This window comes from Oncorhynchus clarkii, chromosome 5, assembly GCF_045791955.1.
Source record: "Oncorhynchus clarkii lewisi isolate Uvic-CL-2024 chromosome 5, UVic_Ocla_1.0, whole genome shotgun sequence".
NCBI lineage: Eukaryota > Metazoa > Chordata > Actinopteri > Salmoniformes > Salmonidae > Oncorhynchus > Oncorhynchus clarkii.
The window spans coordinates 23125195-23152228 of NC_092151.1; the positions used below are offsets into that span (position 1 = coordinate 23125195).

The 27034-nt window shown below is 42.2% G+C and overlaps 1 protein-coding gene across 1 annotated transcript; it reads left to right on the forward strand.

The window, feature by feature from the left end:
- Positions 1-1280: 1280 nt before the first annotated feature.
- On the forward strand, positions 1281-23487 carry LOC139409659 (uncharacterized). Its single transcript, XM_071155077.1, has 18 exons — positions 1281-1383; positions 3728-3840; positions 5433-6434; positions 6680-6900; positions 8143-8178; positions 8333-8475; positions 9552-9723; positions 10196-10246; positions 11723-11837; positions 13665-13725; positions 14687-14788; positions 15153-15801; positions 15932-16099; positions 18093-18226; positions 21017-21202; positions 21396-21567; positions 21924-21965; positions 22234-23487. Exons 3-18 carry the CDS (start codon positions 5450-5452, stop codon positions 22330-22332), a joined length of 3336 nt encoding a protein of 1111 aa, XP_071011178.1. The 5' UTR covers positions 1281-1383; positions 3728-3840; positions 5433-5449; the 3' UTR covers positions 22333-23487.
- The last annotated feature ends 3547 nt before the right edge of the window (positions 23488-27034 follow it).

Below are 27034 nucleotides of genomic sequence, written 5' to 3' on the forward strand. Positions count from 1 at the left end.
TGCAACTCCTCCCCCTTTAGCAGTTCTATCTTGACGGAAAATATTGTAGTTGGGTATGGGCTCATTGTGGGTGAAAAGATACATTAATATGACATGACTGTTCTAGTCGTGTGTGTCAGATTAGCCTGAGAAATGCTCATTACTCTCAATATTCACATATTTAAAATGCTCTATAATGTCTAAAATACAACCTCTTATTGTTTTGTGCAGCATGTCTGCTCCCTGGTGGTCAGCTAATGGATGTTCTGCACTTTTCAGTTGTGCAAGTTCTGTACTTGTCAAATCTCTGCTACTCCATCTGCAATGAATACCTGCAGGTGTGCTTGATTTAATGTATTTGATGTGTGGATGATAGCAATTAAATCGGTAAGTGATACAGTATTTTCACAGCATCTTTGTCGTGATCCCTGTGACCACTGTCAGGGGGTCCTTTAACATCAGTGAGGTGAAGGTTTTTTTCAGTGTTTGATAGTCACGTGCACAGGGTTGCAGGTGTGATTGCAGGGTACAGTGAACAGTGTGTGTGTGTGTGTGTGTGTGTGTGTGTGTGTGTGTGTGTGTGTGTGTGTGTGTGTGTGTTTGTGAGGCAGACAGGCCCCTTCAGACAAGCTGTTGCTGTTTAACGGCCTGACACGTCTATCGCTGCTGCAACCTGGTCCTTATGAGTGTCACATAACAACATTGGTCTGGGTGCCGGTCTTTTTCTGCTTTAGCCAATTTGCTGTTGTCTTTCCAAACTTGCTAAACATAAGGCAAGACAACAATGTGATGTTTTACTGTTGAGTTTAGAAACAATCGGATACCCAGACTATCGCATCAGGGATTATGTTTAATCAGTAACAGATCTTCTACTGGGTTGTGTTGTACTCTGCTGTATTCATTATAATGTGTCCTTTGTCAGTTTATTTGACCGTAGGGAATCACAACATCCCTGCAGAGAGAGAGAGAGAGAGAGAAAGAGACTGAGAATTAAGGGAAAGAAAAAAGAGAGAGATAAACAGTGATAGACCACCTCTAGGCTGTGCCTACACTTTCGATACCCAGTCATAAATTAGTCATCAGTATCACTTCCCTGTTGTGATCTTATTTCCACACAGTCCTCTAGTCTAATTGCAGGTGCGCTCGATTTTGCTGATCTGACCTGGCAATTGGGAGGACAGTGCACTGTAGGACAAATAAATGGGTCATGCGGTGTGCCGGGAGAGCTAAATCGGCGAGAAGCTACAGGTAGATCATACTTTTTCGACTGACGTCACTCCCAGGGATGGGCTTGTCACGTGGTTAAAGTCTGCGCTATCTTGTGGAAAACAACCTCTGAGCTTTAAGGGAAAAAACTGGGAGAAAAACTACTGGAGATAACAAGCTAATTTAGCAGGGGCAAAGGTAAGCCCAAACTATTTCAACAAAGCACTCTAATAATCACAATTTTTGTAAATGACCACGTAGACCGAAGTCTATAGCTTTACCATAACATATTCAGAAGCTACTTTTCACTCCAGTGTTGCCGGAGAAGGGAGCCAAGTTTCTAATTCGTCGCAACGACTGCATTCGAATAGCTTATTTCCGATAGCCTTACCAAATGCACAATCCACTATTACGTCCAAGTAGGTTATGCACCTGTGTTTATTATTAAATGCGACAAACTAAATCCAACATTCACAGACAGTGAAAAGGTAGGCTGAACTGCCATTACAGCGAACGTGCCCTTTGAAACAACCGAGTCAGGGGTGCTGGATACAATATAACGTTACTGTATTAAGTTATATTTTGTTTCAAGTCAAGTGATAGTGTAATAAGCAATAATATAAAGATTCGTATAGTAGGCCTAATTATTCCCGTCTTTCAATGGTTGTTTTACTTCACCTGTGAAATACCCTTATGTTTTTGTTAATAGTATTATAGATAATTTGAATGGTTTGCTTTCACAAATTGCAGGGCAATTTAAAATGCATTTTGAACAATTAAAATGCATTGTTTTATTTGTTTTATCAGTAGGCTATAATGATATAGTGCTTTAGCCCCGGGCTACTCTTTTCTTTTACCACCTACAGTGGGACAAACAAGTATTTAGTCAGCCACCAATTGTGCAAGTTCTCCCACTTAAAAAGATGAGAGGCCTGTAATTTTCATCATAGGTACACTTCAACTATGACAGACAAAATGAGAAAAAAAATCCAGAAAATCACATTGTAGGATTTTTTATTAATTAATTTGCTAATTATGGTGGGAAATAAGTATTTGGTCACCTACAAACAAGCAATATTTCTGGCTCTCACAGACCTGTAACTTCTTCTTTAAGAGGCTCCTCTGTCCTCCACTCGTTACCTGTATTAATGGCACCTGTTTGAACTTGTTATCAGTATAAAAGACACCTGTCCACAACCTGAAACAGTCACGCTCCAAACTCCACTATGGCCAAGACCAAAGAACTGTCAAAGGACACCAGAAACAAAATTGTAGACCTGCACTAGGCTGGGAAGACTGAATCTGCAATAGGTAAATAGCTTGGTTTGAAGAAATCAACTGTGGGAGCAATTATTAGGAAATGGAAGACATACAAGACCACTGATAATCTCCCTCGATCTGGGGCTCCATGCAAGATCTCACCCCGTGGGGTCAAAATGATCACAAGAACGGTGAGCAAAAATCCCAGAACCACACGGGGGGACCTAGTGAATGACCTGCAGAGAGCTGGGACCAAAGTAACAAAGCCTACCATCAGTAACACACAACGCCGCCAGGGACTCAAATCCTGCAGTGCCAGACGTGTCCCCCTGCTTAAGCCAGTACATGTCCAGGCCCGTCTGAAGTTTGCTAGAGAGCATTTGGATGATCCAGAAGAAGATTGGGAGAATGTAATATGGTCAGATGAAACCAAAATAGAACTTTTTGGTAAAAACTAAACTCGTCGTGTTTGGAGGACAAAGAATGCTGAGTTGCATCCAAAGAACACCATACTATATTGTGTAACATGGGGGTGGAAACATCATGCTTTGGGGCTGTTTTTCTGCAAAGGGACCAGGACGACTGATCCGTGTAAAGGAAAGAATGAATGGGGCCATGTATCGTGAGATTTTGAGTGAAAACCTCCTTCCATCAGCAAGGGCATTGAAGATGAAACATGGCTGGGTCTTTCAACATGACAATGATCCCAAACACACCGCCCGGGCAATGAAGGAGTGGCTTCGTAAGAAGCGTTTCAAGGTCCTGGAGTGGCCTAGCCAAATCTTTGGAAGGAGTTGAAAGTCCGTGTTGCCCAGCAACAGCCCCAAAACATCACTGCTCTAGAGGAGATCTGCATGGAGGAATGGGCCAAAATACCAGCAACAGTGTGTGAAAACCTTGTGAAGACTTACAGAAAACATTTGTCCTCTGTCATTGCCAACAAAGGGTATATAACAAAGTATTGAGAAACTTTTGTTATTGACCAAATACTTATGTTCCACCATAATTTGCAAATTAATTAATTAAAAATCCTACAATGTGATTTTCTGGATTTTTATTTCTTCTATTTTTGTCTGTCATAGTTGAAGTGTACCTATGATGAAAATTACAGGCCTCTCTCATCTTTTTAAGTGGGAGAACTTGCACAATTGGTGGCTGACTAAATACTTTTTTGCCCCACTGTATATGATTTTGGAGACTTGCATTTTTAGTCAATTACATTGTAGAATGTGTATCCATTTAATGTGTGTATAAACCCAAATACTAATCTTTGTGTCTGCAGGTGATTCCTGGATGTATGTATGATCTGTATGTCCAGACAAGGTTTGCACTCTGACCTGCAAGCCAATGTAAGTCGTGCTGAGTGACTGCGTGTGAAAGAGGTATTCCAACACAGTATGTTCATTTATCATAATCTAATAAAATAATTTATCCTCTCCAATTGAAGATGGCATGCTGGCTAATGATCATCAATAATATATTTTTGTGTCACTACTGCTAGTAATTAAAGCAACACACTGCTGACTATCCAACCCTTACAAAAAAAGATAGCGGTTTTGAAACTGCAGTAAAAGTGTAGTAACTGCAGTCGACTGTGGTATTTTGGACACAGTATTTGCAGCAGTTGTACTGCACTCTAACTCAAATCTAATGTTATTGGTCAATGCTTACATACAAGCCCCTAACCAACAATGCAGTTCAAGAAATAGAGTTAAGGAAATATTTACTAAATAATGTCAAGTTTAAAATCCAAAAGTAACAGAATAAAATGACATAACAATAACGAGGCTATATACAGGGTGTACCGGTACCGAGTCAATGTGCAGGGGTACAGGTTAGTTGAGGTACTTTGTAAAGGGACTATGCATAGATAATAAACAGTGAGTAGCAGAAGTGTATAAAAAAAATGCAGTTATACTGCACTCTGACTGCAATCTTTTTTTGTAAGGGAAATTACTCTAGTACTCAATAGTCCAATGTAGGCTAGCCTATTTGCCCACTTCCTTATTTAGTTGTGGCACAAAAATGTGTTCCTGACTCAACTTGCACTCATTCATTTGTACTTTTAGGGTGTTTTCACATATTGTCGTCTTTAAAATAACTGATCGCAGTCCTCTTTAAAGTGCTAAATAACTCAGTTCACTTCAACTATTTTGTCCTCTTTGCATTGGCATTGCTATGTTTAGAAAGGAACCAAGATATTTCTCCAACATGCACTCTGGATTTTTTACATAGAGCAGGACAAACCATCTTTTTTGGGGGGGAACCTGAACATCATCATATTCTCTCTTTTGTGGCACCTATGTGAGGGTTTAGGGCAGGGGAAAAGGTGTTGCAGTAGTCTAGTGTGTGGTGCGGGAATAATGACACACAAACCTGGGGAGTGTGGTGTTCACATTGTCCTAAAAATGGGAACCTGACTACGGAATTCAAGTGAACCGGACTCCGATCACCTCTTGATGGTCTCAGTTCGGTTCGCTTCAGGGGATCTTTTGAGGGGTCTGAGTTTCTTTGGCGTGTTCACACTGCTTAAAAAATTAAGCAAACCGTAAAAAAAAAGGCTGAAAGGGACCAAGTGTGAAAACACCCTAAGTGCAGCTACTCCAGTTCTCTACCATTCTTGATGACCTATGGTTTAGGGTTAATCTTCTATGGTGCTTGGGTCAGCATATAGTTTTGGGCTGGTATCTATGGTTTGGTATACCATTACATTGTGCATGTTTGGTTGACGTTATCAGTGGTGTGCCTGTTTTTTAAGTTTGCGATCTGGGATTTCTGATTGTTTTGACACATTTCCTGCTTCTGCTTTCCTCATTTATTGTGCTCTTGTAATATCTTCTTGCTGTACCTATTTCATCATCATGCCATTCATCCTAAAAGATTTTTAATACTTTTGTGAAATATAAAAAGTTTAGATATTTAGCTGTTTTGAAAAGGGCACTATAACTTTTGTGTGTGTGTACTCGTGTGTGGGTATGTGTGTGCAGGGCTCATCTCTTTCCCCATGACCTCTGGAGGAGGTCCCTGCGGCCGCACTGAGCGTGTCCGTCATGAACCCCATTACGACCAGGTCCCGCCAGGCTCCCTACGCCGAAACGACCCCTTTGACCTTCAACCCCTGAGGTACCAGCGGAGCACCGAACTAGCCCTGAGCTCTGATCCCCTTCCGCCCCCTCCCCTGCCCGACCAGCCCCCTGTGGGGCCCGAGTATGACCCCAGTGTCAGTGAGGACAACCCTGACCCAGATCCACACCTCGAACTAGACCCTGCCCTCGACATCAAACCGGTCCACCGTTTCATCCCTGACTCGTGGAAGAGCTTCTTCCGAGGGACCAGTCTCCGCAGCAGCAAGCCCTGCCCCATGCCTGCCTCCTCCTCCTCCTCTAACAACAACAACAGCACCAGTGGCGGGGTGCGCTGCTCGCCCCCACACTCGCCCTCCCTGCCCAGATCCTACCGGGACCCCTATGGGGGGTCGGGGGGAAGCAGCTACAACTCCCGCAAGGAGCTCCTGGGAGTGGGTGACCACCAAGAGTCAATTTCGGGACGCACACTCCACACGGCGCTCACCTACAGCGAGCGGGTGGAAGAGTACCACGAGCGCTACGGCTACATGAAGTCCTGGGCGGGCCTGCTGAGGATTCTGGGATGCGTGGAGCTGCTGCTGGGTGCAGCGGTGTTCGCCTGCGTGTGCGCGTACGTGCACAAGGACAACGAGTGGTTCAACATGTTTGGCTACTCCTCGCCTGGAAGTGCATACGGAGGCTACGGAGGGGGGATGTACGGAGCGGGCACCGGAGGGTCCTACTACTCGGGTCCTCAGACTCCGTTTGTGTTAGTTGTGGCGGGGCTGGCCTGGATCGTGACTGTGATATTGTTGGTGATAGGGATGACTATGTACTACCGCACCATCCTACTGGATTCCTCCTGGTGGCCCCTGACAGAGTTTACTATAAACCTGGCCATGGCCGTGCTCTACATGGCTGCAGGTGGGTGGGAAGTGAACTACACACTTTAGAGAGAGAATGCAATGCTATGTCAATGTAAACTATGATGATGGTTACTATTATTCGTGGTTCTTCCAACTGCTTAGCTGGTTATAGCATGATACTTGTAACACCAGTGTTGTGGTTGACTCCAGCATGGGCCATACATTTTATAATAATATACAGTAACTGTGTTGACTCGTTGGATAAAAGTATTTACTAAATGACCATACTACTATCATTATTAGCTGTAGTCTACGTCAGGGACACCACGCGGGGCGGTCTCTGCTCCCTTCCCATCTTCAACAATGGCATCAACGGGGCTTTTTGCCGCACCGAGGCCGGACAGACAGCCGCCATCATCTTTCTGTTCGTCACCATGGTGATCTACCTGATCGGGGCCATTGTGTGTCTGAAGTTGTGGCGGCACGAGCAGGCACGCATGTACCGGGAAAAGTATGGCCTGGAGGTGAGATTGTGGGTGTGTGCCTGAGGCACGAGGTTAAAAGTTAGGACTGAGAAGAAAGTTACATTTCTGTGAGGATGTCTAAGTTGCAGGTATTATTTGCATTCATTGGTGTCTGATTCAGAAAATCCAACAGTTGATGCAAGCTTGGCAATGAAAATAAAGCTGTCTGAACCACTACACTAATGAGAAAGGGTGAGAGGGGTGTGAATGAGTGCATGTGCGTGTTCACACTGCGTGATGGTCCATTGAGAGAGCATTGTTCATTAGTGGATGGGGGTTGCCATGGTAGCTTGCTATGTTCTATGTTAATTGCTAGGCGGCTCAGGTACCACTTGTTCTATCGCTTTCATTCAGTTCTCATGTGAGGAAGAAAATCTGTTCTAGTTATGAAAACATTGGAGCAATAGTTTTTGGTAACATTTTATTTGGATAGTCCATCTGTAGATGCTCTACAGACTCAGTTTAAATGTTACTATCTACTAACCTTAACCCTTATTCTAGAACTAACCTTAACCCTTATTCTAGAACTAACTTTAACCCTTATTGGAGGACTAACCTGACCCCTTATTTTAGAACTAACCGTAACCTTGCTTATACACAGATAATTTGACCATCTGTACAGCATCTACAGATAGACTTTCCAAATCAAGTGTGACTTTGTCTTTCTGTATGCTGTATACATTGAGTGTGCAAAATATTAAGAATGCCTGATCTTTCCACGACAAACTGACTAGGTGAATCCAGGTGAAAGCTATAATCCCTTATTGACGTGACTTGCTAAATCCACTTTAGTCAGTGTAGATGAAGGGCAGGATTTTTAAGCTTTTGAGACAATGGAGACATGGATTGTGTATGTGTGTCATTCAGAGGGTGAATGGGCAAGACAAAATATTTAAGTGCCTTTGAACAGGGTATGGTAGTAGCTGCCGGGCGCACTGGTTGTATCAAGAACTGCAACACTGCTGGGTTTTTCATGCTCAACAGTTTCCCATGTACATCAAGAATAGTCCACCACCCAAGGACATCCAGCCAAAGGACACAACTGTGGGAAGCATTGGAGTCAACCTGGCCCAGCATCTCTGTGGAACGCAAAAGGGGGGGTGCAACTCAATATTAGGAATGTGTTCATAATAATTTGTACACTCAGTGTATATGCAGTCTTATATTACATAAATATAAGCTCTTTTTTTTTGCAGAAGTGTCATTTTAGACTTACACAACTTCTGTTTTGTTATTACGCAGATGCATACGACAGATTCCCCTGCGGCGCGGTCTTTGGTAAGCATTTACTGCTGAGCTTAATGTTTTTATTTATGGCTTAATGCCAACAAAGAAATCTATGGTGTTGATCAGCTCCTTAGTATTACACATACTCCAGTTACATCCATGGTCTATATTTCTATGGTTCTGTCTTTGTTCTTCTTTCTCCCAGATGCCGGTTCCAGAGCCAATTCAGGGTTCTACTGTGGTTCCCATCCAGGCTGCGGTACCCAAGGCAGGGCCACCGAAGGTTCTACAGGGAGCTATCCCTTCTGGTCACATCCCCAAACCAGTCATCATGCCTGACTATATAGCGTGAGTGGCACCTTCACACACAGGGCAGTGGGAGAGTAGTTGATACAGGGGTTTTATTGATAGAATTCAACCACCATGTTCAAATCTGAATTTAGTTTATTTGAAAGCTTTCAGGGAATGCACAGAGATTGCATTGGTGCATGGAATTATGCTCAGTATGTTAAATTATTAGGACAAATATCTGCCCTGTAATGTTAAGCGGGTGTAAAAAAAAAAGGACAGTCAATCTAGCACAAAGGTAGAATGTGCAATGATTACTGAGTCCTCTGGCAGGATTGTAAGTAGAATGTCATGTGGGCTGATAAACAAAAACCATGAGCCATATGCAAATTCAAGCTCTGCCTTAGCAGCCTAGACAGGAATTGTAATTTATTTCTCTGGACATTTTGGGGGCAAATCCTAACTTCTTTAGAGGCAAATCCTAACTTCTTTAGAGGCAAATCCTAACTTCTTTAGAGGCAAATCCTAAGCGTTCAGGAGAAAAATAGCTTCTTTGCTGTTTTTAATTCTACACATTTTCGCCACTCGTAGTGAGCACAATGTTGAATTTTCGGCCTTCCTGATGTAAATATCCTTTGTTGTTTTTATCACTCCCATAACAATGACCCTGTTTGTTCTTATCCCTCCTATAATCATTAAGCCTGTTTAAGTTTAACACTTTATATTGAGTTGCCCTAATGCCTTGCAACTATTTTAGTACTCAGTCACCCAGTTCTGCATGGTATGTACATATTAGGTTACATTGAATAGTAATAAGACAGGAAAATTGTGTTTTAATTAGTAAAGGGTGTAGTAACTGTGTATTTACATTGACAACAATAACTGTATACCTTAATAAATATAAATTTTGTAAAGTAAATACATTAATACCTTGCAGTAATACATTTTATTTATGTAAAGTGTGACTGATCTCTGTTTCACTGTAGTAAGTAGGCTACCCTGTGTTCTTTCTAGACCTGTTGTTGGAAGTAAAGTTACACTGTCTGCCATGGAGGAAGCCCCCTTTGCTTTCTGCCTCTCGTGTTGTAATAATGAATCCTCTGTTCCTCCGCTGCCCACTCTCTTCCCCCCTGCAGTAAGTACCCAACCATCCGTACGGTCGATGAGCGGGACCAGTACCGGGCTGTGTTCAATGACCAGTACTCTGAGTACAAGGAGCTCCACGCTGACGTGCAGGCCACCACCAGGAAGTTTGACGAGCTGGACGCCATGATGCGTGCCCTACCCCAGCACCCCAACAGTCAGATGGTGATTGGCCATGTCCTGCTGTTACGCAACCACACATTCACTTCCTGTTTATTATTTTTGTTATTTTCTTGTTGATTGCATCTATTTGGTCTAAGAGTCTTCCTCTCTCTTTGTCTGCTGTAATTAACACTGATATTAAAAGAACTGGATAGGTGACAGGAAATAGCATTATAAACGTCAGCCATATTGCTTTCACCTAGCATGTTTTCAGATCAGTGCCGATGGAGACAATGAGAGGAAGCCATATTGAGAATATCAACACTAAATAGTTGTTCGTTCTGCTCTCATTGTGGTGCTCTGCCCCCCCCCCCCCGTCCTCAGACTTCCTTGAATCCTCCCCCTCTATTTCCTCTCCCCTGTACTTCTCCTCCACCCTCCACTTCCTCTCAAAACCATCAAACTGTACTTTCGATTCCTGAAGTTTCCTGATTTTTGAACTCATTACAATCTTGCATTATCTATTTTTCACCAGGAGTATGACCGCGTAAACAAAATCCTTCAGGAGTACCAGAGGAAGAAAAATGTGAGTTTGTCCCCTGCCTTTCTCTCAATCATTCAGCTGCCCATATTGTAACAGTTGCCAACTCCAATTGGCCCTATATTCAGATTAAAAGACCTAGCCTATCCTTGTAAATGAAGCACCATTAGCAGACAGGGTGTAGTAAGTCACCTGTGTGCCAGTGGTTGTTAATCTATACTGCCACTGTGGGAAAGATGAATCGAGCATGAGTGGGCAAAGAGAGGAAGTGTGTGTTCTTCTATCCTTGTGGGTCCTTAAAATCACCAAGTTCCCACAAGTAAAACAAGGAAAATTCTCCTTTGTGGGGACATTGGTTATTTTAAATTCAGGGTTTCGGGTTACAATTAGGGTTAGGTTTGGTTTAGGGTTAGGGAAAATCTTTTGACATTTTTTAAGGAAATGTATTTTAGGTCCCTCGAGGATAGAAGAACATAACGTGTGTGCTTCTGTTCCGGCATGAGGAAGTATTGAATTTCCTTGCAAACCTTCTCACATGAATGGGCTCATTGTGTTTTCTCGAAACCTAGAGGTAGAGGAAACGGCATCACTTCATATTCAGCACAGTGCTGATGGTCTCTATCCTTCTTTATTTAAAAGGAGTGGGGTCAGGGAAAACACACAAGCTGAACTTGTATAAAAAAAAGTAGTACTAAACTTCTTCTCCCTGGCACACTCTACTAACTCACAATGCTGTTTAATATCACAATTATCCATGCTAAGCTTCTTTTCCCTGGCACACTCTACTAACTCACAATGCTGTTTAATATCACAATTGTCCATGCTAAGCTTCTTCTCCCTGGCACACTCTACTAACTCACAATGCTGTTTAATATCACAATTATCCATGCTAAGCTTCATTTCCCTGGCACACTCTACTAACTCACAATGCTGTTTAATATCACAATTATCAATGCTAAGCTTCTTTTCCCTGGCACACTCTACTAACTCACAATGCTGTTTAATATCACAATTATCCATGCTAAGCTTCTTTTCCCTGGCACACTCTACTAACTCACAATGCTGTTTAATATCACAATTGTCCATGCTAAGCTTCTTCTCCCTGGCACACTCTACTAACTCACAATGCTGTTTAATATCACAATTATCCATGCTAAGCTTCATTTCCCTGGCACACTCTACTAACTCACAATGCTGTTTAATATCACAATTATCAATGCTAAGCTTCTTTTCCCTGGCACACTCTACTAACTCACAATGCTGTTTAATATCACAATTATCCACACTTGAGTTCTACATGTGGCATGTTATTGGCCTTACATTGTCTTTTTGACATTTGACACAGAGCTAATTCATATGCATTATGCTTAGGCCATAAGACGTTTCTGCCATGCAATGATGCATATGCCAGTAACTCTTTAAACTGGATTTCGATTTGCCAGAGCATTGCAGGATAACTGATAGGTTTGGTTAGTTTGAAAATTCAAGAAATCTGAAACTTCTCTTCTCTCTTGCTGTTAGGATCCTACGTTCCAGGAGAAGAGGGAGCGCTGTGAATACCTGAAGAACAAACTGGCCCACATTAAACAGAAGATCCACGAGTACGACAAGGTCATGGAGTGGAACGATGGCTACGGCTAAACCAGCATGGCCTATCTGTCTGGGGAGACCACTGGGAACCAGTAGGAGACCAGTTAAAACTAGTAGGGACCAGTTTAAAATAAAGGAAAACAGATGGGGACCAGTGCAAACAGATGGGAGCCATTTTTAGTTTAAATTTGATTAGGAATGAAACCGGTTCAGGCTGGTTGGAACGGTGGTTTAAAATGGTGTCCCTTTCCTTTCAGAGACTGCACTTCTTTTTGAACCGGAACATTTTCTTAATTAAACCCCAAAAGAAACTGGAGTGTGTGTGCGACTGTGTGTGTGTGTGCATGATGGAGAATTGACCAAAGGGGCATCTGGAGCAATGCTTTACTTTTTTACTGAAAATGACCTTGATATGCAAACAAAGACCAGTATGGTACTGTAACTGGACATACCACTGTATCTAAGGCCTTCTAATCCATTTCACCATACTCACGCAACACCAGCTGCTCAAGTGTTTCACAAAGGGAGAACAGGATTAGGCTGCAATCCTTCAAATGGATCATGGAAATTGTTGCATGCGTTTACATTTTACATGCTTTTATCAATCACTTTTTTCTACTCCCTCCATTCCTTGACTCCTAGCTCACTGACTCATTGGAACACTAGAGTGATGACGATTGTCATGTTGCAATCCATTTTGTTTTTACTCAACCACTGTTCAACCACTATCCAAAGTTAACTTATTAGGTAACCGTGATACTATGGCTCACTTTGGGTATGGTTTACTACCTGAACTCTTCAACTGCTGTATCTCAAGACTGTCTGTGTTATACACTGACCATCTGGAGGATTTGTGAATTTCCAAATCATCATATTGTGAGAATCAGGTAACATACAGGTGTCCCTCCTGAGTGATGATTATGCTTTTTGGAAAGATCACACACAATTTCTGATATATTTAATGACCACACTGATTTCTGTGTAGTTTTAGTACCATGTTCTACCATTTCATTAAACAACTACTTATTTCCTCCACTTGTGTTAGGCTAGCAGTTTGTAGTAGTGAATAACCTTTGCATGTGCCTTGGTGTGTTAATGTAAATAAATGACTGTTATATTTATGTCTTGTCTTCTATCATTTTGTGACTATGAACAAACATACGTTTTTTTGCATTTAAATGTTGTCTTCCTGTATTAGACCAAATGTGATATTTAGAAAGGTTCTTTCGAAAGTTATCCATGATGAATTGGTGCTTGCTGTCTTCGAGACTACACCTCTGCTATTGCATGTCTGTTTTCGTATTATTTAGTAGTAGGCCCTACAAGCAGGCCTGTCAGTTTGCCACTCTCCTTAAAAACATACAGTAAAATGTCTGAAATTGAAAAACAAGCAATTGTTGTTGATAGCTCACAGGGTCTGCAAATTACATGGTCTGCATACACTTGGCAGTTTACTTTTGTCATTGATGTTACAGTAAAGTATTTTTGCTGATGGAAAATCCATCGATTACAGTCTGCTTTATGCAAACTTGTGTGAAATAGGCCTACTGCATTTGCAGGTATTCAATGACACTTGTAACAAACTAGATGTTTTCCATTATATGTATACCGCAGGGATGTATATAATATGTTTGTAGTTTCTGGCTTCTGGCACTTGCTTACCACCGAACTGAATGGAAGACATACAGGGGAAAGAAAAAGGCTAGCCTAGGCTACTCCCAGAGGAAGCCTCTTGTAGGCCTACCAAGCAACCAAAATAAAACATTAGTGCACGTGCATTTGACTTGGATTATTTTCGTTTTGTTTCACTTCTGTTGACTTTGTTTCGCTTCAATACATTTTTCGTTGTAACAACTCTTCATTGTGGTACAAGCCTGCCTGATGGAGATGAGAGGAGGAAACCAGACACCCTTCACATTCGGGGGCGGGGAAATGTGTGTGTGTGTGTGTGTGTGTGTGTGTGGTGGGGGTGAAGGGGCGGGTCATATTTTGACGATGCCACACCTGAACAAGGTGTGGCCTGTTATTGAGAATCGGACGGAATTTCACCAGAAACCACTGGTGTCAGACGCGCTGACTATTTTCCAACAGGTGAGTGGTTCGGCTTTATTTTGTGGAACATTTGTTTCATTGTGAAATCGCGTTTGTGGTAAGATCACATTATCTTTTTTCGTAATGTTATCTTAATTAAAATGTCGTGTTGTTGGAAACGAAACAAAAGTTTTTTTTTGTTGTTGTATCAACATTTGTTCAGCCTAGTTCAAACGCTTTACTGATATTATTTTATTGGTTATGAGTAGCCTATGATTTAACAACGGGATCAACAACTAGAATAATTCAAGGACCGATCCCCCCCCCCCCCCCTAATTACAAATAGTTTGTCGATTGCAAATTTACTTCAAGAATCTATAACATGTTTACCTAAAACATAATCATTTCAAACCTTGCTTATATTTGTTTTTACAGTCTTATGTCCAACAATACAGCTTGGGGGGGGGGGGGGGGGCAAATTAATCCACCCGCAGGTCAAATTCGTCATGTGGCAGCCAGTTGGGGGAACCCTCATTTAAGAAATCAGTAATGCATGTCAGTTACTGTGTCATTATTCAGGTTCAAAATGTTGCAGATATAAATTTAACCTGGTTGACAAACCATATGGCTTATGTGGATTAGAGAATAACACAGATAATTGTCCTCATTATTTGAAAATGAATACCCCACTGAAAACACCTCTTTGTTGACTGTTTTTTTTTTGTTGTCACACCTGTTCTCACTGTTTCCCTTGGGGAGGAAGCCTTGTGTCATTATTCACTGTGTTTTGTAACTCTCCTGTAGACACTGAGGCAGTGAGCTGTATGTTTCTTTGCTTTATTCTAATGTTTTTTTCTCCAACAGAGCTCAAACAGTTTTAAAGAGAGAGACCCTTTGGGCACCTGTGGATTCAGGAATGTCTTCCAAGCACAACGGGAGTCCGCCTCCCTATGAGTCAGATGGATAGTGAGTCGTAACTTTTACTTTACCCCTACTATATCTTTGTCAAAAGGTTTATGACCTTCCTGACCTATACATATTTGATATACTTGTTGGGTGGAAAAGGCATGAACTTTTACCTAAAGGTTTGATCTTGTATTATGTTTATCGAAAACCATAGTAGTGCAATAACTCATACTATATGAGGTGTTTGCTCAATAGAGATTGTAGCTTGTGTTGTTGGCCCACGGCAGTTTATAGCTCTCCTCTATATGTGTCTCACACACAATTGTCTTTGCTAACTCGCTCATCCTACAATTTATGTTCCTACACTTGACACCCCCACTCTGTTACAATCCACGTTTAATCGGTTGTCTGTCTCCCTCTGCAGTCATGAGCCACCCCAGCCGGCGTACTCCTACTACCCCGACGATGAGTTCCAGCACTTCTACAAATGGACATCTCCCCCGGGCATCATCAAGCTGATGGCCATCATCGTCATTGTCCTCTGTGTGGCCATATTTGCCTGTGTGGCCTCTACGCTGGCCTGGGACAGCCAGGGGGCCATGTCTGGCTTCGGTGGTTACGGGGGCAGCTCGTATGGGGGCAGCTCGTACGGAGGCGGTGGTTACTCCGGTAGCTTTGGTGGTGCTGCCTATGGTGCCGGTAACAACTATGGCTACGGCGGACTCGGAGGGAACTACAATGACCCTCGCACTGGCAAAGGATTCATCATTGCCATGGCAGCATTCAGCTTCATCACGGCCCTTGTCATTTTCATCATCGTGGTGTCGAGGCAAGGCCTGTCGGAGTCTAGAAGGTTCTACCTAGCTGTGGTGATCATCTGTGCTATCCTGGCCCTGCTGATGCTCATAGCGACTATAGTGTACCTGGTGGCGGTGAACCCCATGGCTCAATCTACAGGGTCGATCTATGGGAGCCAGCTGGCAGGCCTGTGTGCCCAGTACCAGGGCCCCCAGGTTTCAGGAATGTTGGTCAACCAGTATCTCTACCATTACTGTGTGGTGGAGCCTCAGGAGGTGAGTGTACTTTGTGTGTGTTTGTGAGAGAGGGGATGTATGTATGCCTCCTTTTGCCGCATACTTCCTCTCATCTCTGTGGTGGTGTCTGGGTCTGTGTGTCTCACCCAACTTCCCCATCCTGATCCAGGCCATAGCGATAGTGTTTGGCTTCCTGGTGATGGCGGCTCTGATCATCATGATGGTGTTTGCCTTAAAGACACGCCAGAAAATCAGGAATTATGGCAAGTCCAACGTCCTGTGGAGGAAGGTGAAGATCATCAACGAGGAGGCCCCGCCCCAGGACGTAGAGGCATGGGTGAGTTAGGGAGTGGATGGGTACACATGGGGGATGAATGTCAAATATATTTTTTTAATTCCTTGTGTCTTCTCCTGTCTTTCACTTGCTTCCCTCTGGGGTTTTGTGTGGAATGCAAGGAGAGGAAATGTGGAAACAATGATCAAAGGAAACACACTTGTAATAAGTGAGACAATACGGTTTCATATTGATATCACCTGTTAGGCGCTAACAGATCAGTGATCATGAAGGATAGGACATAAATTATTGAATACATTTTACACTATTGAAATGCTCTCAGATTCTATTCAAAGGTAATGCTTCCTCTATACATGTACAGCTAGAGTTAGGAAATCATATCTGCAGAGTTTGTCTGACCCTATAGTTTCTTTCACTTTCTGAAGGCTGTATGAAAGAAGGAAGAAAGGAGGGGACATTTTTTGTTGTTGTTGACTGTTCCAGTTGTTATGAATGACAGCCTACACAGAATTGTAGCACTTCGTTCACCTTAACCCTTCAGGGTTTTCCGTCTCTGAACAAACTGCTGCGGTCAGAGTTGTTGTTGACCTCTGGTGGTTTCAGTGAAACCAGGTACTGTGTTCTCATGCATGGAGAAGGATTAGTCAGGCCAATATGTCTGCCTGTTGACTGTTTTGTTCTACAGCAGTAGTCTGATAGGTAAAGTAGTAAGACCTGTTCTCCCAGAGTCAGCAGCATTGGAGGTTTGAGGAGAGAGCTCTCTCACACTCAGTTTCTGGGTGTGGTTTGTGTATGGTGGTTTCACTCCCAGTCAGTAAAATGGTGTGTAGAATAAGACCTTCAAAAACAAAAATGGCAGTTGGGAGGTATATTATTTCAAGAGGTTCTCTGTTGAATGAGGACAGTAAGCAGTTAAGGAAAAACATGGTCAGTGCTCAAAAGTAAAAAGAGGAGTCAACGATGAATACCTAAATCATGATAATGAAGTGGGAGTTCAGTCAAGATAGTAAGTGGCTCATAGTCAAGGTAAGTTTCAGTATGGTCCAACAAAATTATTTAACATTTACACACTGCAGCTTTTTTCACCAAACTTACAACTGGTATTTGAGTTTTGCACTAGAGGAAAATGTGAAAGAGGAAGATCTGGTCTAACTAATATTTAAACCCATGCTGACCAATACAAGCAAAGTAGACGCATGCACAACATTACAGAACAGCAACATGACCCTGAGAAACTGAAGAGGCGGAGAAGTGCTGTGTGGCTCGTGAAAACCTTTCTGAAATTGCTGAGGCAGTGTTATTGCATGGATGAGTGTGTCTTCCCTGGTCTACTGATTACACTGATGGGAAAATTCTGTCTGTCTACAAATGACACCTACTTAGTACCTACCCCTTATGCACTTGTGGAGGTCTGAGAGGAGTGGATAGATGTAAACCATACTGTGAACATTCCACTTAGCCTGTCAGAGGTACTACCAAATTGCTAGCCTTATGCAATTAGCAATTTCAGATCTGAACAAAGTCCCAACACCAACGCTCCAAGCATTACTATAGTGGCTGGCTTTGCTCTGGGAAGTATTTCTGCATATGTTTTTCAGTGTAAATGTGTCTTACTATCAAGTTGGTACAACGTCATCAAATACAGTATGTCATTGTTCTGATGAGGATTCACTCTAAGCATGATGTGGCATTTCACTCCCCAGAGGAAGCATACTTCTATTACTGTACATCTGCATTTCAATTCCCCCTTCACACACATAGGCCTACCTGTTCAGATGACACTTTTTCAATTTGTATCTCAAGGCGGTTCTGTTGCCACAGTACAAATAGTATGATTATCTTGTCTGCTGTGGCTCTCTCAGCTGCTGTGGCTCTCTCAGCTGCTGTGGCTCTCTCAGCTGCTGTGGCTCTCTCAGCTGCTGTGGCTCTCTCAGCTGCTGTGGCTCTCTCAGCTGCTGTGGCTCTCTCAGCTGCTGTGGCTCTCTCGCCTGCTGTGAGTTAGGTCACTGAAGTATATGTTGTATCCCCTCTGCAGGTGAACAATGTGTCGGGTTTTCCTGATGAAGATGTGGTGCTGACCGACTACCCAGAGAAGTTTGGAGGATCCAGGAGTCACCTGGACGACACCAGCACCAACTACGACAAACCTCCCTACAATGACAGCCCAGCGTGAGTACAGACAATACAGTACAGTTCCAAACAGGCTTACACTACAACTACAGCCCACTTTAGTACAGACGAGATTAGATCTGTGGAATTGATCAAAGAACAATGACCTTATATTGTCTTATCATCTCATAATGTTATACTGGGAATTAAACAAAGAGATGTTAACTACCAAAGGGAAGGAAAGCTATCTACATGGGTGCATGGAACATTAGGTCATGAAACAAGCTGGTGGTGGGCTATTAAGTTTGCAGACGACACAACAGTGGTAGGCCTGATCAACGACGAGACAGCCTATATGGAGGAGGTCAGAGATCTGGCCGGGTGGTGCCAGAATTAACAGCCTTAACAGCCTATCTCTCAACGTAACCGAGACTAAGGAGATGATTGTGGACTATAGGAAAAGGAGGACCGAGCACACCGCATTCTCATCGACGGGGCTGTAGTGTAGCAGGTGGAGTTCCTTGGTGTCCACATCAACAACAAACTAGAATGTTCCAAACACACCAAGACAGTTGTGAAGAGGGCACGACAAAGCCTATTCCCTCTCAGAAAACTAAAAGGATTTGGTATGGGTCCTGAGATCCTCAAGGTTCAACAGCTGCAACATCGAGAGCATCCTGACTGGTTGCATCACTGCCTGGTACGGCAATTGCTCGGCCTCCGACCGCATGGCACTACAGAGGGTAGTGAGTACGACCCAGTACATCACTTGAGCTAAGCTGCCTGCCATCCAGGACCTCTACACCAGGCGGTATCAGAGGAAGGCCCTACAAATTGTCAAAGACCTCAGCCACCCCAGTCATAAACTGTTCTCTACTACCGCATGGCAAGCGGTACCGGGGTGCCAAATCTAGGACAAAAATGCTTCTCAACAGTTTTTACCCCCAAGCTATAAGACTCCTGAACAGGTAATCAAATGGCTACCTGGACTATTTACATTGTGTGCCCCCCAACCCCTCTTTTTACGCTGCTGCTACTCTCGGTTTATTATATATGCATAGTCACTTTAACTATACATTCATGTACATACTACCTCAATTGGGCTGATCAACCAGTGCTCCCGCACATTGGCTAATCAAGCTATCTGCCTTATCCCTCCTCCCTCCACCCGCCAACCCCTCTTTTACGCTACTGCTACTCTCTGTTCATCATATATGCATAGTAACTTTAACCATATCTATATGTACATACTACCTCAATCAACCTGACTAACCGGTGTCTGTATGTAGCCTCGATACTTTTATAGCCATGCTACTGTATGTAGCCTGTCTTTTTACTGTTGTTTTATTTCTTTACTCACCTATTGTTCACCTAATACCTTTTTTGCACTATTGGTTAAAGCCTGTAAGTAAGCATTTCACTATTAGGTTGTATTCGGTGCACTTGACAAACTTTGATTTGAGAAGATTGTTCTGTTTTCTACATATGTCAGTGCAGACCAGTGTAGTGCTTCCACAGTAATGGCAGGTTTGAGGTTGATCCGAATCTTATGGTGTTATTCTACACTGCTGGGAGGGGACGATAGCATGTTAGGGCTTGCTGCAGTACTGAGATGACTGGGCGTGTTTGTGCGGGGTTGTGTGGGCATATGTGATTTTCTGTGCAGAAGACGGAGAATGTTGAAATGGGCGACATCTTCCGTCCATTTTAGTCCATTTACTGTAAGACACTGCTATGAAAGGACAGTGAGAATGGTAGGTGAGGGCTATAGTGAAGGAAGTGGGACATTCCTTCTTTCCCCTCCATCTGACGATGACATCATCACATTGAACAAGTCTGTATTTCCATTGTTGGAGAGGAGCAACTGTTGTCTTGTGCATCATATTGAAAGTCAGACATAAGCTTGCTTGGCATTTCACCAAGATTGGAATTGTTTTTGAATAAAATTCTTCAAAAAAAGATGTCACCAGACCCCTTGCAAAAATGGGCTATCATCCCATGATCAGTTATGTACATTACCTAGTCCCAAATAAAAGTCCAGAGTGGTTGTACTATATTTGTAAAAAAGTGTTTATCGCACAACCTCGATGTCAAACAGTTGTTTTTAAGGAACAATAGAGACCGTGTGTCTGTCTCTGGGATGATTATCTTAAATGTAGGTACTTAGAAAGAAATACCACCCCTGGTCTCTGGAATGCAAGACATGTGGTGTGTGTGATCACACAAATAGCTGGAGAGAATGGTCTCATGTCAGAATCAACCTTTTTATTATCATTATTTGGCATGAGGAAATCTTTCTGGCAGAACCAAATGTTCATGTTTCCTGTAGTGCAATCATCAGTCATGGATGGTACTGTAGGTCAACTCACAGCTTATCTCACCCCAGAAAGTGGTAACCTTTACACAACTCAACCACCAGTATGACTGGTGACTGAAATACACTAATGCACCTTGTCATGCTTGTTTGAAGCAGAAATGTTTTGCTTTTATTTTTAATTCACCATTACACAACATTAGTGTCAATTTTTCCCACCCGGTCAGCAAAGTAAAAATGGGCAGTGCAAGTTCTGCACTTTTTATTTATTTATATTTTTTAAACTTTTGCTTGTGGCAGTAGCTGTAATGGCCTACAACAGTAATCCAACACTAACTTTTAAGTATTAGCAGGTAGACCGCAGCATTGATCACTGCTTAGGGGAAGTGAAGCTCCCCGCATTAACTGACCCGGGTCATTTTGATTCGTCAATGGTTAATAATACTAAATGGAGTAATTTGATCAGTTTGTATTGGGGCAACTCTATTTCTAAAGTACTAAATCAAGACTCCCATCTTTCCTTGTCTGTCTCATAGTCCTCCAGTAGTTTGTGACTTCCCTGTGCACAGTAGTGCCCCATACAGCAGTGGCTCAGAGATGGCCAGCTCAGCAGCAGGGAAGCCCAAGAAGAGACGGGCCGGTCGTCCTCGCCGTACTGATGGACAGGATACAGACTACGCTTCCTCTGGGGACGAGCTGGATGACGACAATGACTTCGACAGGTACAGAGAGAGACAGAATTTGTAGTGATAATGGTTGTATGTATTTTAGTTGACAGCTACTATTAATACTACAAGATTGAAGTTGCTGTTCTGTGCCACAAAGTCTGAAAACATATTGCCGTCTAGGTTTCCACAATAAAATGTTCAAGTGTATTCTGACACACCCTCTCTCCCCCCTTCTCTGTCTCCTCAGTGAGTTCCCCACCATTGCCAATGAGCAGGAACGTGTGGACTACAAGCGTGAGTTTGACCGGGATCACCAGGAGTACAAGGACCTGCAGGGAGAGCTGGACATCATCAACAAGAGCCTGTCAGAGGTGGACAGAGAGCTGGATGAGCTGCAGGAGGGAAGCCCCCAGTTCCTGGTGAGTTTGATGGAATCATTTTGGTGAGGAATGGGCTAATCTTGATCACATGATGACTAGTTATTTGGGAAGCAAGGTGATTTGTTGATCAGTGATTCTGTGCAGTTTGAATGTAGTCAATCTCAAACGTGCACTTTAGAGGACTAGCTAGGTAGTTAAAGGTTTTCCTGGTCAGGTCATGTGGGCAGTAAAAATTCTGGTCCCAATTTATAACATTGAGAAAATGTCCATGATATGTTGCATTGTTTCTCAATCACATGCTAACTTTAGGGTGTGGAAGAAAGGGTTCATGAGAGGGATAGTTGTTTGAGAAGTATATTTGTTTGCATTTTCAATAATCTTTCTTTCCCCTACAGGATGCTATGGAAAAGTACAACAGGCTAAAGGACATAAAGAAGGTAGGTATCCACAACATTTAAGCAACGCCTCTTTGTTTGATCTACTTCCTTATGTACTCCCTCTTGTGTCTCTTCTGAGTACTACACCCCAGTCCCACATTGTCATGAAGTTTGAGAAAGTACATGTGGTTATCATGTCCCTTGTGAACTGATTTAGAACTAGATTTCTATACACTTGTACTTACCATACTTATTATAGTCATAAAACAAAACTGACCAGCTACAGAAGACAATGTACCTTCATTGGCCCATTCTTCCTGGTCTACAGTCAGCAGATTACCAGTTGAAGAAGCGCAGGTGTAAATACCTGAAGGCCAAACTGTCCCACATCAAGAGGATGGTCGCTGACTACGATCGCAGGGCCTGAACTTCCTGTCACCTGACGTCAGCCAGGATACTTCTTCCGGTTCAGAGTTGATGCCAGATGTAACACTGGTGGTTTGAGTCAGATTCTACTTATTTCTTTGACTCTGCTCTAGTAACACTAGCATATCACTTCGAATTAAGCAATGTATTGAGCATTTATTCTAAGTGGTATGCTTGTGTAGATATAAGAACGTAACCTTTGTAATTAGGTTTGTGGTTGCCGTATACTGAGCATCTTCACTGAGAAGTGTCTTCCCAAGGATCTCCACTGTGATTGGATGGATGTGCTAGGGATCAGCCAATCCACAGTATACTACAAAGCTGTTAAAAATGAAGTTCTCGCACATACTTCCCGAGACAATGGCTGTAGAAATATGTGTGGGTTTTGTGACTTTTTTTTTTTAAATGGGTAATTTGAATGTGCAGAAATAATATATTTATATGACTGCATTAAGTTATTAGTGTTCAAATGCTTGTGTTAACTCTTGTTTCGTATAATGAATGGTACTTAGTGCAGTTTATCCTCTCTGTTGTCTGTTGCTAATGTTGGGATGGGACAAAATGACAACCTCAAACTGTGATGTTGTGAGACTGATTTCACTCTGATACATTAGATGTTTTTTTTTTACAGCTTCCTCTTTTAGATAAGATGTTCACTTTTTATTCTTTCACTTTCTATTTTCTCTTAACCTCATTGTCAGGTTTTAATACTTGTACTTATGAAAGGTTTGCCATTTGTAAATATGTGAATATACTTGTGGTCTCATTATGTACTAATGCGTTGTACCCTCTCCTGTAATTTTTTTGTCAGTTGCTAAAGACTTTGAAACGGTTATACTTTGTAAATCATTATGCATTTGATTCATGTTCTGTTTACTTTTTTGATCTAAATGGAATATATTCAAGGTCACCTTTTTAAAACTGATAATTCAATAAAGATTTGCGTAACAGTTGAAATCAACATGATCAATTCTGTTCTATATGGTCTTTTAAAGCCATTCTCAGGTTTTTCAATGTGTGAATATACTGTTATATACTTAGTTATATTATATTGATGTAATATGGTCTGCTCTCTTTTGTCAGTTGCTAAAGACTTTGAAACTTTTTTTTTATCAAGATGCCTTAAGGTCTTTTTAAATAAAATAATTAAACTGCACTTTTTTTGCAATGACTTATTTTTAACACCAGTACTTTTCATTGTCAGTCTACTGCGAACACTACTAATCATAGCTAAACAGCAATTAACACTTATAACAGGGTCAAATTATTACTTCAGGTCGAAAAGTCAGTGCTCTAGAAAGATGCCAGAGTTTCCGACTTGGAGATTTTGAAGTGTCTGTCCTATATCTAGGAGGTACTGCATAAGAATGCTCAGAAAATATATTTTTGTTTTTTGGACACCTTTAACCACTTATTTTTGTTGGCACAAAGATACCTTGAGTCTTTTTTTTCACCTAACTATTAATCTAATTCCAATGACAGACTTTTTTGGGTTGATTTCATGTTGAATTCACGTTAGTTGACGACAATCAAATTGAGCCTAAATCAAAACTAGATGTTGAACTGAAAGCTGTGCTCAGTTGGAAAATATAGATTGCACTTCTAAAATCATATTTCACACCATAGCCTGCTGAATTTGTAAAATAACTTTTCAGTTTTATTTCGGCACAAATTCAAATGTGGCACTGACTCGCTCATAGACTGTTTCAGCATTGTCTCATTGAAAAGTTTGGCATTCGACTAGTGCTAGCCATGTGGGACATCATGCACGTGCAGTTAGAAGCCTGCTGAGTTGGCAGCAGGCAGACAAGCAATATCCACCTTCGTAGTATGGATGAAGCCGAAACTGAAGCTGGTTATCTTTAGAAAACCCTGAGTAGATCGTTTGCAAACACCAATCTGGTGTGTCTTTTGCATTAACATTTGTGTAATTGTCCTGCTGAAAAAAATAACTATCCCAGGGTTAGGGTTTCAGAAGACTGAGGTGGGTTTTCCTTTAACTTTTTACCTGGACTTTCCTCCTTTCATATTTTTTTGATCCTGACATACAGTGCCTTCAGAAAGTATTCATAACCTTTACTTATTCCACTTTTGTTGTTACAGCCTGAACTCAAAATTGAGTCAATTTATTTTTTTTTCATCCAGCTACACACTACCCCAATACCCAATAATGACAAAGTGAAAACATGTTTTCAGAACATTTTGCAAATTTCAAATTTACATAAGTATTCACACCCCTTAGTAAATATTTTGTGGAAGCACCTTTGGCAGCTTCCTTGTAGATTTTCTCAAGGTCTGTTAAGTTAGATGAGGATCTGCGGTGAACAGCAATCTTCAAGTCTTTCTACATATTTTCAATAGGATTAAAGTCTGGGCCACTCAAGGACTTTCATATTCTTGTTCTGAAGCCATTCCAGCATTGCTTTTGCTGTATGTTTGGGGTCATTGTCCTGTTGGAACGGAAATCTTCGCCCCAGTCTGGAATCTACAATCTGAAGATGGTTTTCATCAACGATTTGCCTGTATTTATCTCCATTCATTGTTCTCTCTATCCTCACCAGATTTCCAGTCCCCATAGCTTGATGCTGCCACCCCCATGCTTATCGTAGGGATGGTGCTAGACGGATGATGAGCTGTGCCTGGTTTTCTCCAGACATAACACTGTGTTCCTGCCAAATAGTTAGATTTTTGTCTTATGCTCAGTCTTTCACATGCCTTTTTGCAAACTTCAGGCATGCTGTCATGTGCCTTTTTCTCAGGAGTGGCTTCCTTCTGGCCACTGATAAAACCCAGATTGGTGAAGTGCTGTAGAGACTGTTGTCCTTCTGGCAGGTTCTCCCATCTCAGGCAAGGAACTCTGTAGTTCTGTCAGAGTGGTCATTGGGTTCTTGGTCATCTCCCTGACTAAGGTCCTTCTTGCCCAATTGCTCAGTTTGATCGGGCAGGTAGTTCTAGGCAGAGTCTGGGTAGTTTCATATTTTTTAAATTTCCCAATGATGGAGACCACTGTGTTCTTGGAAACATTCAACATGAGACATGATTTAATATCCTTCCCCAGATACATGCCTCATCACAATTCTATCTCGGCGATCTTCGAACAGTTCCTTGGACTTAGTATAGTTTCTGCTCTGACATGCACTTCTTCGGTGAGGTTTAATAGCGGTTGGCATCCAATATGTTGCATTACCGCCCCCAACTGAACTATAATACAGATCCATTACACTTTATGATACAAAATGGGAAATGGGAACCAAAAACATAATTTTCAATTTTAAGAAAGTATACATATTTATAAATTTTTATGACCCTTCCAACTATCCCTACACTATCCCTACACTTGTGGGGCTCCCGAGTGGTGCAGTGGTCCCAAGGCACTGTGCTTGAGGTGTCACTACAGATAGGTTCAAATCCAGGCTGTATCACAACTGGCTGTGATTGGGAGTGCAATAGGGCGATGCACAATTGGCCCAGCATCATCCGGGTTTGGCCGGTGTAGGCCGTCATTGTAAATAAAAACGTGTTCTTAACTGACTTGACTAGTTTAAAAAAAACTAATTAAAACACATCACCTGATTTCATTATTAACCCTTTCTGATCCTACCCCAGGCCAACGACCCAGGAGGACTGGACACCACCACTCGACACATGCTGTAACTCTTCTGAAGTCAAATCTCATACACCCAAGTGCTTCTCTGCAGCTGTCACCACAACATATATTTTCTGTGACTCACGTTCCATTTCTGCAGTACAGGTGATAACAATTGCTATGAACGCTTAGAAGCCAACCTTACTGAAGCATATACTGTATCACTCATTGGCCTATCCCTTTGTGCTGGCATAGATCTAATTTCCATAGGGATCCTCTCAGAATCCCTCATCCTTGACCCATCCTCCTCTACTTTCTTCACTGCCTCAGCATACAGCATCTTCTGCACTACTCTGACTCTAGCCACCTCAACCTGCCTCTCGCACCAGACACTTCCGATCCCCAGCAACATGTGTACCCCTACAGTTGACGCACACACAACTTAATCCAGCGAAACTACACAATCCTCTATCCCATGCGCTCCTGCTCTGTTTCACCATGCTCACAACAGGGTCAGCATCGCACCAAACGGCGGCCATCACAAACACCAGGAATCTTCAACTTCAATTGCTCCACCTTCACACTACCCCAGAAATCACTGCTTTCAATGATGCCTTGTTCCTAGGAGTAAAGTAAGAAATAGATCTTGACTCAAGTTGCGTGATCTGACATGAACTGTCAACTTTGGGACCTCATATAGACAGGTGTGTTGCTTTCTAATGTCCAAACAACTGAAACAAGTTGTAGTGACATCTCAAGGATGCACCTGGAGTGTCACAGCAAAGGGGTGTGAATACTTAATGTAAATTCATATTTCTGTATTTAATTTTCTATACATTTGCAACAATTTCTAAAAACCTGTTTTCACTTTGCCATTATGGGGTATTGTGTGTAGATGGGTGAAATCAAAATCAATTTAATCAATTTTGAATTCAGGCTGTAACACAACAAAATGTGGAATAAGTCAAGGGGTATGAATAATTTCTGAAGGCACTTTCAAGGCAGCTGGGAACTCTGAAGAAAACGATCTTCAGTGATCTGCAGGTAGGAAAGTCAAAGCTCTAGAAAGATGCCTGAGTTTCCGACTTGAAATTCTGAGTTTGTTGACCGGTTAAAA

What these genes read in the sequence shown, in the direction of transcription:
- LOC139409659 (XM_071155077.1), top strand. Translation starts at nt 5,450, where the DNA reads ATGACCTCTGGAGGAGGTCCCTGCGGCCGCACTGAGCGTGTCCGTCAT. An exon ending in AGCACCCCAACAGTCAGATG is followed by an intron (nt 9,724 to 10,195) that starts GTGATTGGCCAT and finishes ATTTTTCACCAG; the next exon opens with GAGTATGACCGCGTAAACAA. An exon ending in CCCTATGAGTCAGATGGATA is followed by an intron (nt 14,789 to 15,152) that starts GTGAGTCGTAAC and finishes CTCCCTCTGCAG; the next exon opens with TCATGAGCCACCCCAGCCGG.